This window comes from Castor canadensis, chromosome 1, assembly GCF_047511655.1.
Source record: "Castor canadensis chromosome 1, mCasCan1.hap1v2, whole genome shotgun sequence".
Taxonomy (NCBI): domain Eukaryota; kingdom Metazoa; phylum Chordata; class Mammalia; order Rodentia; family Castoridae; genus Castor; species Castor canadensis.
Window position 1 is genome coordinate 34,127,121 of NC_133386.1, and position 14,057 is coordinate 34,141,177.

Genomic DNA, 14,057 nt, shown 5'->3' on the forward strand with positions numbered 1-14,057 from the left:
TTCCACCCTTTTCCTTCTTATCTCCCTCCCTTCCTCCTGCTGTCTTTCCCAACTCTCCTTCTCTCCTTCCTTTCTTTTCCTTTTTCTGCTTCTTTCTTCTCTTCCTCTCTCTCTCCTTCCCTCCTTCCTTCTCTACCCCCTTCTCTCTTTACTTATGTATATATGTATAGGGGGACAGTTTTTCTAAAGTCTCAATGGAATTAAATCTGACCTGAAGGAAGACACAGTTGAAGTTAATGAAAGCTAATACTAAGTGCTTCTTATTTTTCAAGTAGCATCTTGAGTGCTGGATATTCGTCAATTCATTTACTCCTCATAATCACTCTATAAAGTAGATGTTAATATCACTTGCATTTTACATATAAGAAAGAGTGTTGTATATAAGAACTAGTGCCAACACGATTCCTTGTTCCTGTGTTTAATAATGCCTACAGTAAATATAATTTCCAATCTTATTAAAAAATGCTGAATGTTCCAAGACAACTTTGTTCTTAGGGTGTGATCCATCTAAAACCACCTTACTAATAAACTAACAGCAAACTCTTCGATACATGAAACAAGACCTTTGCCTCACCCTGCTGACAAATGCAAAGCTTTTGTATCATAAATTCTGCACAGTCCCAAAGAGTTCACTGCCATGCAAGAACTACCTGGAAACCCACAAGTAACCCTGACCTTCCTTTCCTTTCCAAGCTGCTCCTGCAACTCTGTCAAGGTGCTATTCTCCCTTGGCAGTAATTTTACAAACTTTGCTTTGCTTGACCAAGAAGTTTTTTAAGGAATAAATTTTGGGAAGTTGGTAGCTGACATGTATCTAATACATATTAAGAATAAGAAGACATACATTTTATTATTAAAATAGCTATTTGTTTGCTAATTCTCATAATACCAAAGAGATGGCTATTATAGCAGCGTATAGAAATTATTAAACTTCAGTAACTACTTTAAAAGAATTTTTGACATTTCCTTCAGATAAAAAACATACAGTTGTATGATTTTTAAACTATTAATCTTTATAGAACTTCTCTACAAATAAAAAGTATTCTTCAAGTGGTTCTCCCATCTACATAAAAAATAAACAGTGAAATTTAATGGATGAATTTTTAAAAAAATATACTTATTCATATATTACATATATCTTCAGAATAAGGAAATATTTGTATACTGCAATTTCCCTCATCCAGGAGAACAACACAAATTGAGATATTCAAACATTATAAACAACAAACAAATGAAACCTGAAAAATTCCCTAAATCCAGCCATCTCAGAATATTACAGGCTGGGAGGAAGTTCTTCCTCATGAAAGAAGCAGTATAGGGTAAATATTTCAGGTATCAACACATAAAGCACAGGAGGGCCCCTTTCTCTGGAAATCGCTGTAAATATATTCATCTGAGTAAAACAATCATCTGTGTCTGGTCATGCATGCTCTCTGCTCCCATGGCTGTCCACTGCTGTCGATCTGAAGCCGAGAGGTAATGGCCTCATGATTCAAGGAAACTACTGAAGTGTGTACTCAGGCTTCAGTTTGAGAGATGGGTTCATTTATCATCATAATAAGCTATTACCATTGATAGGTCACAACTCATTGAAGAGACAGTCAGTCTAATTGGCTCAATTCCGTTACCTTTCGATGTGCCTCAAGGAGATAAGCAGTCTTTTACAGGTAATTTTCAATCACCCACAAACTACCTGCTTCATAATTCATCACATTTCAGATTGGGGCCCTACCATGTAGCTCCCTTCTCAATGTGGCTAATGTTAGATTCTAGCTGCTTCGAATCTCAGACCCAGGCAATAGAGCTTTAGAAAAACTAAGGTAAGAGAGAACCTGCTTTGATTCAGCTGCTATGATTGGAAGTGATAAGACAACTTCAGGAATACAAATGTTTCCTTTATGCTTACCCAAGAGACCCCTCTGAAAATAACAGAATCTCCTGAACAAATATGGAAGATAAAGAGTGCTGTTTGAATCCTGGTGGTTAATTAAGCATGCCAATGCTTTTTAGCAGATAGAACCAAGCATTTAATACTTAAGGGATCTCATTAAAAATTTTTATAACAAAGTAGAGAATAGAGAAGTAATAATTCACAATAGGCTAAACTATAATAAAAACAAAAGCTGTTTTAGTTTAAATATTTTATTTTACAAATTTGACAATATCCTGTTCTTGAAGGGAGCAAAGAACAGAGTCTGACAAATTCATCTCAGTTCAAATCCTAGATGTGGTTCTAAATAGCCAAGTCACTGTAATTACAAACATATGTATTCTTTTCCTTCACTTTAAAAGAAAAATGATAATCATATATATATTATTCTGCCTTTAGTTTTAATTTTAATCGCTTAAAATTGAACCTGCAAGATTTCATATTATTATATAAAGAACTTTCTTTCTAACTTACTTATTCATTTAACATGCAATTGCATGGATATGCAAAATTCATTTAATCAATCTTTTACTGACAGGCATTTTTGTGGCTGTCACATTTCTGGAATGAATAGCTTTGCATATGTGTCATTTCACACATATTTATATATACTTGTAGGCTAAATTCTCAGAAGTATGTAAGAATATGTGTGGTTATAATTTTGGTGGATATTTCTAAATTGGTTTTCTTGGATTGCACCAATATATATTCGAACTCTCAATTTATGAGGTCTCTGTCTCTTTAAACCCTTGGTAATAGAACATGCTATCCTTTTTCTCGTCTTTTCTATGTGGCTGTAGTTACTACAATATGAAACGGTTGACCATTATTTCATCTATATATGAGACTTTCTTATTTCTGTTTGAAACGTTCATTCATATCTGTTGCCCATTTTTCTGTTGGACTTTTGGCCTCGTTCTTGTTGATTTCTATGACCTCATTATAGAATAGAGATATTTACCTTTTGCTTGCTGTATACTATGTCAAGAATGAAAATTATGGGATTTTAAAGAGTTAATATTTTGCAATTTGTATTGGCTTGCTAGAGCTGCCATAATAAAATAGCATGGGTTAGGAGACATAAGCAACAGAAACTTATTGCCTCACACTCCTGGGGGCTGTAAGTCTGAAATTGAGATGTTGTCAGCATTAGCTCCTGGTATGGACTAAAGGGAAAGATGTGTTCTAGGTCTCTCTCCTTGGCTTTGAGATGACTTTCTTCATGTTCACCTTGTGTTCTCCCTGTACATGTGTCTCTGTCAAAATTTTCCCATTCCCTAAGGTCACTAGTCATGTTGGCTTAAGGCCTATCTTAATGACTTCATTTTCACGTGACAAATTATCGCCACTGGCCATCAACTAAAGTTGTAATATTTACTTCTCTAATCAGCTACCATTGGGCAGAAAACTCTAATCCTCTTCACTGTCAAGTCTTTAGTGAAGCAGGGATAGTGGGCATTTAATTCATTGCTTTGGAAGACACAAAGTGATATATGTTAGCTCTATCTTGGTAACTTCAAAATAATGTGCAAAAAATATTCTGCTAGTATTCCAAAAAAATTGCCTTATTTATTCACTTATTTCACTTTGCTGTGAAGCTGTCACTTAAGTCATATAATCTCCTTACTTAGTAAAATTAATATTCTGACTGTCTATTTTTATTTGTATTACCACCAGATGCTATGTCAGATAGCCATAAATAAGCAGGGGAGAAAGTCGCTTTAACAAACGTCTTTCATTGATATGAAGATTACTTCCAATATAAATTACCATAGCATACAAATACAGAAATTCGCAAAGCATTTATTGAACAGCTCTGTGTGCTAAGGACACTTTAAGGGCTTTATATGATTCTCAAGGGGCTGCCAGGAGCCTCATTTTTCAAATAATGGAAATCTAGCTCAATTGAATTAAGGGATGTGTTGAGGATCACAAAGTTAATAAAGTAGAGATCTAGCACTTGAATTAGGGCCGTGACAAGCCCACTAAACAAAAGAACACAATGTTTTGTTAATTCATCAATGCAACCACAAATAAAACAGAACCAGACCATCCTCCTATGTGAATATTAGCTTTCATTCAATTCTCATAAAGTGAAGAAAAGGAAGTGCTAGTCTGAGATCAAGCTGCTGGCAGGGCTGGTCCCTGCTGAGGGCTGTAAGGAGAGAATCTGTTCTAGGCCTTTGGCCTGGGCCTGCTAATGGTGATCTCCCTGTGTCTTCACAATGTCTTCCCTCAGAACCTGTCTATAGCTCATCTATCCCTCCTACATTGCTCTTCTCCCAGCACCAACACTAAGAATACATTCAACAAGAAAACCACTTTGTAATAAAGAATACTCTCGCCATGACAGGTTCAGAAAAGCGTTATACTACAACAGCTAACGTCTGATCTATAGCAAGTAGCAGACGGTAGCATGTTGACAGTTTGTTCCAAATGGAACTGGGCTGGTGTGTTAGAACCAACAATCCTTAGTTTCTAAGAGTTCTCCTCTGAGCTTGTGTGGAACATGAGTGTAAAAATTATTCAAGAGGATACAGAAAAAAATGCAATTTTGCATTGAGTTGGCTTAAACACTTTCAAATTGATGCTGATTTATTTTCTTTAGTTTCTAAGTAAGGACTGTAGATAATGAAGAAAGACTTTTTAATGTTCTTATTATGGTATGGCCTTTTTTTCTAACTCAAGAGAGAAAGTTTTATACACAGAATTTGAAGTTCTAATTTAAATATGTGGGTTTAGTAATTTGTTCAATGACTATTGTATTTGACCTTAGAGCTAAAGAGACCACTGCTGGAGGGCTTATCCGGTCATGAGTAGAAAAAAATATTATTAATGTCTTGATACTATTAATTTCTTTTTGTAGGGACAAATTTCCGTCAGTTATGAACTTTTTTGCTAGAAGAAATGTCTACATTTCTTCCAATGTAGATCTGTCTGTGATAAATTCTGTCAGCTTGTATTTCTCTGAAAAAGTGCTGGATAGTTTGTTCTGATAAAAAAAAAACAAACAAACTTCTAGACTGACAGTATTGATTATTTGTGTGCTTGTTTATGTCACTTTTATTTATTTTTTAAAAATATTCCCCAAACTTGAATTTTAATGCAGGTCTGTACATTTGCTAGGAAGGTGCTCAACCACTTAAGCTACATCCTCAGTCTCTTTTTGCTTTACTTATTTTTCAGACAGGATCTCCTGTTTCTGCCCAGGACTGGCATTGACTAGTATCCCCTACCTATGCCTTTGAGCTTGAGTTACAGATGTGTACCACCATACCATCCGTATTTGTTGAGATAGTTTCTCGCTGACTTTTTTGCCTGTGCTAGCCTTAAACTGTGATCTCCCCAATCTATACCTCTCAAATAGCTGGGGTTATAGGTATGAACAACAGCCCCTGGCCTAAAATATCTTTTATTTTATTTTGGCATAGTCTTGGTCTATTCAGGATTCTATAACAAAATAGTTTAGACTGGGTAATTTATAAACAATAAAAATTTATTGCTCACAATTTTGGACACTGGTAGGAACAGAATCAAAGTGTCAACAGGTTCAATGTCTGATAAAGTCTTCTTCTCTGCTTCCAAGATGGTGCCTTTTTACTGTGCTCTTATATGGCCAAAGGGGCAAGGCAGCCCCTTTCAATTTGTTTTATAAAGGCATGGTTCCCTTTCACAATTGAATGAATTAGTCACCTCCAAAAAAGGCTCCACCTCTTAATACTATGATGTTAGGTATTGGGCTCCAACATACATATTTGGGAGTGGGAATCCCAATATTAAGATCACAGAACATGCTGTCTGATAAGAATCTGCTATAATTCTTATCTATGTTCCCCTGTACCTTTATCATTTTTCTCCTCTGACTGCTTCCTATTGATAATTTGATTCTGATACATCTTGACATGATTATCCTGTCAGTCTGGGGGTCTATTCCCTTTGATGGATTTTCTTCCTGGTTATGGTTCTTATGCTCTGTTTGTTCCTGTGTCCAGTAATTTTTTACTTGATTGCAGACATGATGAATTTCATACTGCTTACTCTGAATTTTGTTAGACTTAACTAGTATTGGAGTCTGCTCTGGCATGCAGTTAATTTATTTGGAATAAGATGGATTCTTTTAGGCTTGCCTTTAAGATTTGTTAGCAAGAATCAAGAGCAGTCTGTGGTCTGGGGCTAACCATTTTGGACCATGAGAAGATGAGCTATTACCAGCTGCAGGAAACAGTGGTAGCACCAAGAGTTCTTTCTACTACTACTTTTTTGTAGGTCTTCCACTGGCTGTAGGTAGTTTTTTTTTTTTTTTCACACCTTTGTCACTCAATGCTGTGGTTTCTCTTTGCAGATATTTGCAGCTTTTCTGCACTTAGGTCCACATTCTGCAGCTCCCTCTTCCCTTGCATTGTGTTTTGCAAATTCTAGCTAGCTGCCTAGTTTCTCTTTTCCCAGGGATCCGACGTTGTCCAATATCTAAAAACTGTTGTTTCACATATTTTCTCTCAAATTTTCTTATTAGTTAAGGTAGGTAGAGAAATATAGATTCTGTTATTAAATCATGGTAGGAAGCAGAAATCCCAATGTATTGTCTTTATGAAGCTTATTTAGTATGATTTTAAAAATTTTAGTCTTTGTTTTAACTGAAACTTATTTTTATGTATAATGTGAGTTAGGAATTCAGAAATGTTTGTTTATTTCTCTGTAGATAACCAAAGGTACTAGAATTGTTTACTACATGGCCACTAATTTGCATTTTTTAAAAAATCAAGTATCCATATATGCATGGGATATTTATGAGCTATTGTGTCAGTTACATTAATTTGCTTATTTTCACATCAATAATGCTCAATAATGTTTTACTCTGGATATTTGCATTTATTCTCACAAGTGACTTTGAATGGGTTTTCCTTTTTCATATCTCTCTTGTCAAGGTTTTATAACAGTGATATCAAGCAACATTAAATTACTTAAAGAGATGTCCCCACTGTTTAATTCTCTGCAAAGCTTGAATAAGATTAAATAGCATGCAACTTTTCCTTTGAGTCAGTTTACTAAGTTGTATTTTTCTAGAAATGTATTCATTTTTCTAAATTTTTCAAATTATTCAGATTTACTATATCCGGGTTTCAAGAGACTCCCTTATTTCTTTTCTGATTTCTAAAATTGTTTATGTGTGCTTTTATCCTCTTTTTGTTTGCTCAATCATGCCAAAGTTTTGTAATTCTGCACATAAGTTTTGTGGTTTGTTCCCTCTGTTGATATTTTCTACTTTTTCACCTATATTTAAATAAATCCTTTTTATTGCTCCTTTTCTTATGCTTTCTTTTTGGTAAATTGCCTCACCATCTTTTTTCCAAAGTGAAATAATTGAAAAGAACCAATAAACATAATTGTCTGAAAAAAATGATTAATTGGAAAAGGTTAAACACATCTGGATTCCTTTTTTAAGTTTATTCTTTGAAACATTTTCATTAGTATATGATAGTTATAAAGGGGGTTTTAATGTGATAGTTCCATATATACATATATTGTACCCCAATCTGGTTAATCCCCTCCACTATTCTCCCTTTCCCCTCTAATCCTGGCTCTATTTCCTCCTTGTTGAGATTCCTTGGTTTATGAGCTGATGGCTTTGGACATGTATCTTAACAGACATGAAAATGGAAATTTACATGTAAGCTGAATATCTTAGGTAGCGTGTTTTGTGCAAATCAGGATAAATATTGCCTTTTTTTGTCCTAAATTCTTAACAATGTAGCTCTAGATTATACAAGTTTGTTGCCTCCAAATCATAAACCAACTCATACTGAAATTACTCCTAAGTAAACTCCTTTATTTTCTCAATCAAGTTGTTATTAAGCCAAATCTTCCTCTACCTAGTACTTGTTCAGCTGATCAACTGCAAAAATTTGTATTTGTGCCTATTACCTTTCATTTTGAAATAGTGAAAACAAGAATGAATATGAATATTAGTATTTTCTTTGATTTCATAATTTGGATTATGAAGATGAGTGCTTTACATAACCCTGAGTCCTCCAGGATGGGCTAATTTTGCATAGCTAACTCTAAGAAAGTTAACTCCCAATGAGTGATTCTTTGGCTTTTTTGTGTGCACTTTAATATTTATTTTGCCAGTTACCCATAAAAATTCATTTGGTTTATTCTAGGCACAAAATATTTCCCTTCATCCTACTGCATTTCCAAATCATTCTTGATAAGATTTGATTTATGAAATAAAAAAATAATTGCAGTTGATTTATCCTTTCTACCTTCATGGCCATGCCTTTCTACTCACATATGATTATCTTAATTAAGCCAAGATTTAAATTAGAGGGAGTTGTGGATGGAGGAGAGTTATCCAGAACTCTACTTCTGAAAAATTTTGAGGAATGTGAAGCAAAAAAGTCACAAGTGCAAGTTGTGCTGCTAAAAAGAGAATGGATCGTACATGTTAATGAATTTTAATTTTTTTTCAAAAATAAGGCTGAAACCATATTTCCAGTCACACACAAATCCCAACTCAAAAGTTGTTTTGGAGCAACCTAATCAAAACGATTTTTTGATTTTTGTTTGTTTGTGTTAAGCATGTAGCATCAATCACAAAGTATTTGTTGAGCTCCTTTTATATGATAAGAACTACCCTGTCCTAGAAATCTTAAGCATCAACCTCCTTCAAATCCACAGCTGCAATTTGTGCTCTTCCAAGTAGAACTGAAAGTCAAGCAAGTACAACAAAGGAGTTTACCAGAAATTACTTTCAGAAGCCAGATGCCATGTCAGCAAGCTCTTGCAGTGTGCACTTTAAGCCAGGCAATAGGTATTATTGGCAGCTGTATGAAACAATTTAAAAGTTTTCTGGGAGCTAGCAATACAAAGCTGGGATAATGTTGTAGCAAAATAAGAATTATTTTGTAAAGAACAAATCACATAAGATTAATTCAATGATGTTCAGAGACAGAATTTCGAATCTTCCCAGTAATGTAGGAACAGAAGCAGAAGGCCAAGCCAGATTATAGATGCTGAGATTGCTTTTGGAAGCTGCACTAACTATTTCAGACCACTAGGGTAATCTTAAGTAAATGACTACTTCAGTGTTCTCATAGCATTCAGTTTTCTAAAGCAGTAAATTACTCCAACTCTGAAATTCCCAAACTGTTTGAATAGCTGCAGCCCGTAGCAAACCAGCAGGGTTCTCTGTCCTCCAGCTCTTCCCTCTTCTGTCTCATTCTACGCTTACACAAATATCCTAAAACTAAGCATTAACATTTGCCAAGCGTTTTGAAAATAAAATGCTGCCTAGTACAGCTCTGTGGGTGGCTGACTTACTTCTCTTTGACTACAAAGAATGAGGCGGGAAAATCATACAAAACAAAACAAAACCAAACCCCTGCCAGTTTTGCCAAATAATCACCCACATGAGAGAAAAAAAATTCATACTTACTATTGTGGAATTAATTAATAGTAGAGATCACAAGAATTTTTTTGACAGGCTGTATAAAAATGTAGGAACATCTTTTGGGCCTTGCCTACTGTGCACTCATACCCTTGGCAGTGCTGGGGTTTGAACTCAGGCTTTGTATTGCTAGATAGGTGCTCTACCACTTGAGTCCACCCCCAGCCCTTTCTGCTTTGGTTATTATTGAGATAGGGTCTTCTTTTTCTGCCCAGGCTGGCATGGACTACAGTCCTCCTATTTATGCTTCCTGCAGAGCTGAGATGACAGGTGCTACCCTCCCCAACTTTTTGTTGACTGAGATGGGATCTTCTGAACTTTTTGCCCTGGCTGGCCTGAAACTATGCTCTTTCTGATCTCTGCATCTCATGTAGGACTACAGACGTCAGCCACAGTGTCTGGCCTGTGCACATACACTCTTACAATCACTTCTTTACACCTCCTTATTCCACAGAGCAAAAATGTTTCACAGCATAAATGTACTCTTTATTAAACTGGCTCATATTCATGAGTTTTATTAATAATCAGGCAGACTTCTATGTTAGCGAAGTGTGTCTACATATGAGAGCACTTTTATTTTGTGAGGTTAGGTTCCTAAGAAAGAGGGAAAGAGATGTGGTCTCTCCTTTACAATGGAATATACACAGCGCCTCTCCCTTCTGTTAAAGCAGCCTTCTAACCAAGTGACTTAGAAAATGTTTGATAATTAGTTACATAAGAATAGCTAATAGCATTTCATAAATATTTTTTCAATTTAGGAATTAACACTAAAAAAGTGGATGAGGGATTTTTGTACCCACAGCCTAGCGGTTATGGAAATCAATGAAATTCAGTATTTAGCAGATACTATTTCTGTCAAAGTCTGACCATGGCTCTGATTCAAACAGCAATTACTGGTAAAGAATTTAGCCTCAACTATTTAGAAAGTGGCCTTATTGAATTTATAAACAAGGCCTTACAATTTTCCATTTCCTTAGTAAGATATTAAATCAACCAAGCTAAGCATGTCATCATGACTATAATTTACGTGATGTGACATGACAGTTAAGATGTACTGTGGTAATTTCTGAGAGCTTGCAGTATTATTGTAGTATCAAAAATTTATATGGTTCAGTTATTAAGGCAAATTGTTTCATTCATACTGAGATGTCTGACAGCAAACCACCGAGGGCTTCCACATTACATTAAAAAATGTCTTCCATATTCAAACAATTTGCACACCCCGTTACCATCACTTTGTTCACTGAATGGAAACTTGAGCACAGGCAAGTACAGCTTTTTGATGCAAAAATGACCGGTGAGAAAATGTGAAGTGATTCTTTGTGGGTGGTTGTAAGAAAGCTCAGCCAGCATAAAGGAAGTTATCTTTGGGAAGCAACAACCACGAACAGGATGTCCAAATCCTTTGCTCTGGTGCTATCTAATACCCTGTTTGCTCACTTTCCTTCTGTCGGCTTGATTTTCAGCCAACAGATAAAAAAGCATATGACCAAAGAAGAAATGATGGAAAATATGGTAATTTCTAATGTCAGCCTTCTTTAAATACATTTTTGCCTTGGAATAAAAAATAAAACCTCTAAAACTCATCTAATTTTGACCCAAGTCTCTTCTTAGAGTTACTCTGAGCAGTAATAGAAAAGAAACAACAAGTTATTTTTTTTCATGTTTTTGGCAATGTTAAGCAGTAGAAATTCAAGTCTTATGTGCAATTTTATTCTTGTTGAGAATATAGGATGTTTCTAAATAGAATAGAATAAAATGACTTCTTGTTGTAAAGGGCCTTGCAAATAAAAGTTTAATTAGATTTTTATTGCAGCTATTGAATTTTATGCAACATATGCTGTCTCTTTTAAAATACATGTTCATTGAAAACCTGTTTTATTCATTTACACAGTTTTTTGTAATAGTATTTAGAAGTCTGTTAAAAATAAGAACCTAGCCATGAGTTAAAATGTTTCAATCAACTGAAGCTACCAGTTCCCACCTAGTAGCCTATGATGACTGTTTTTCTATTTTAATACACAAATGTCACTCAAGAGAACTAATAACTACAAATATACTTTGTTTAATTGATGAAGGTTCCTTCAAGAGTAACAATATATTCATATCAGTAACATTGAAAATGCATCATTTTACGGTTTTTTTTCATCACAGCTTATGGTGTAATGAGGTAATTCCAGGAAGTGGGGACAAGAGGATCCTGGTTCAAGGCTAGTGCAGGGAAGAAGTCAGTAAGATCCTATATCGAAAACAAGTTAGGCATGGTGGTACATACCTGTAATCCCACCTACACAAGAGACAGAGATAGGAGGATTGGGTCCAAGGCAAACCCAAGAAAAAGCATGAAACCCTGTCACAAAAACAAGCCTGGAGTGGTGGTGCACACCTGTAATTCCAGCTATTTGAGTGGCAGAGGTAAGAGAGTCATGGTCTAAGTACAGCCTGGACTAAAGTGTGAGAGCCTATCTCAAAAATCCAGTCAAGTATGGTGGTTCATGCCTGTAACTCCAGCTACTCTGTAGGTGGAGGCAAAAGGATTGCAATCTGAGGACACCCTGGGCAAAAGCACAAAACCCTATTTCAAAAATAAATTTAAAAAATAGATACATATATACATAAATAAATAAATAAGCAAATTGGCTAAAGCAAAAATGTTGGGGGTACAGCTCAAGTGGTAGAGCACTTGCCTAGTAAGCATGAAGCCCTGAGTTCAAAGCTCAGTACTACTAAAATAATGACAATAATAGTAATAATGATAATGTAATTTAATGAAAGTATAAAATAAAATAAAAATAATAATGTAATAAAAATAAAAAATGAAGACACTGAATTTAGTTTTCAATAAGTATTAGGCAAAATAAAATAATACTCTAAATGCTGAGGCACTTGTCTTGAGAGACTTAATCCATGACAAGGGACAAAAACCTCAAAAACTACTAAGTCTGCATTTCTGAAATTGCAGCACTTGTTCATTGTGTGTGTCGGTGTACATCTTTATACATATGTGAACAGCTTCAAAACAACATTGCTTTCACTCTGGCATGTTCAGGGCAGTTCTCTGTCTGAAACTGGGAAACAGGTTGTTTATGATATGCTTCATGGAAAGCATCAACTCAGATTATTCAATACATTTCTTTTCCAATTATCATTCATACTAGGTAGAAAAACAGTAGCTGCCACACAGATCAGTTTTGAAATGTAATAAAAACAAGTGAGGAAAACTACGAAGTATCTCCCAAGATCGCTCTAAAAATCAGGTATCTTCACAGCACAATTTCTTCCAACACCTATAAGGTTTTATGAAAATAACCTAGAGTTTTAATTAATTTACTTATTCATTCAAAAAGTTTAGACATAACTCCAACTGTATCAAGAACGGAGATGTCACAGTCCATCAATGGCTGGTTTGTTTTGTTTTTCTGCTGTACTGGGCCCCTGTTTGTGTTAGGTATTTTTAAGATAGGGTCTTGAGAAATTTTTTTGCCTGGGCTGGCTTTGAACTGTGATCCTCCTGATCTCTGCCTCCTGAATAGATAGGATTACAGGTGTGAGCCCCTGGTGCCCAGCCCATTAATATCTTTTATGCATACTTCATTCATTTGATCTGGGAGAAATGTCCAACTTGATCAAATTTAACTGGTTCTGGCAATCTACTACATCACTACATTACACATTTGATTTCATCTTTCTTTGAGAAATGCTAAATAAAACCCACTCTCATGATGGGTGAATGAAAGCAGAGTAGCAAGAACCATGCACCATATGGACTTACTTTGTTTCCCAAGTACAGAGCTGGTGCACTCCAGTAGTAGTTGTCTGGAAGGGCTCTCCTGGCTTCCGTGTTACTGATGCTGATCTGCTGGGGTGAGTCTGAGTTGTCCTGATGGGGAGCTACTTGAATGTGGCCAGAGATGTCAGTCAAATACCAACCACGCATATCTTGTATCTTAGAGAAAACACACAATCATCAATTAAGACAAAGAAAAAAAACTATCAGCTTTTTTTCTCTTTCACATTCTTTGTACTTTCCATCTTTGAGAAAGTAAACGAAATACTATAAACACTTAGAAAAACATGAGAGCTGTGGACATAATCAAATTTATCATATGTACTCATACAGACACCCATTATTTAATTTTTGTTTTGATGTTTCTAAGAGTTTTGATGGCACTATAGAAGAATGCTTTTATTGATCCTGTACTTCTAAAAAATGATTGTAATTCTAAGTACTATTTTTTAAAAATAAAAATTCATTCAAAGTTATACAAAGGTTATAGTGTTATAATGTACATAAAGTTATAAAAGGGTTATGATACATGAAACAATGGCACTCAGAATTTCTTGTTTTTCACCTCACTAATAATTTCTTATTGCTTAAGGAGACAAAATATTTCAAAGGCATTGCATAAGCAGAGGAAGAAAAGAAATAAAATATGCAATTACCTGAAAGGTAGCTTTTCATTCAATATTTCCTCTCCTCCTCCTTTTGAAAATTTCTACTTTGAGGCTTAAGGACATTTGAATCCACCAGCCTGTTGCTATGACAACAACCCACAATACCCTATGTATTCCTTTTCATAGTGTTGAATGCTATACAGACCCATAACCTAGATCCCTGACCCCAAAAAAGGTAACCTTAAAGGAAGAATAGAAGGATGCATGGTTATACTCCAGCCACAG

At 35.2% G+C, this 14,057-nt stretch overlaps 1 protein-coding gene across 4 annotated transcripts in view; it reads right to left on the reverse strand.

The window, feature by feature from the left end:
• Positions 1-14,057, reverse strand: part of Lama2 (laminin subunit alpha 2) — a 630,868-nt gene that overhangs the window by 300,153 nt on the left and 316,658 nt on the right. For all 4 annotated transcript variants that reach the window (XM_074074982.1, XM_074074980.1, XM_074074975.1 and 1 more), the window contains exon 12: positions 13,150-13,323. In XM_074074982.1, coding sequence (XP_073931083.1) covers positions 13,150-13,323 — 174 coding nt within the window. The remainder of the gene's footprint in view (positions 1-13,149; positions 13,324-14,057) is intronic.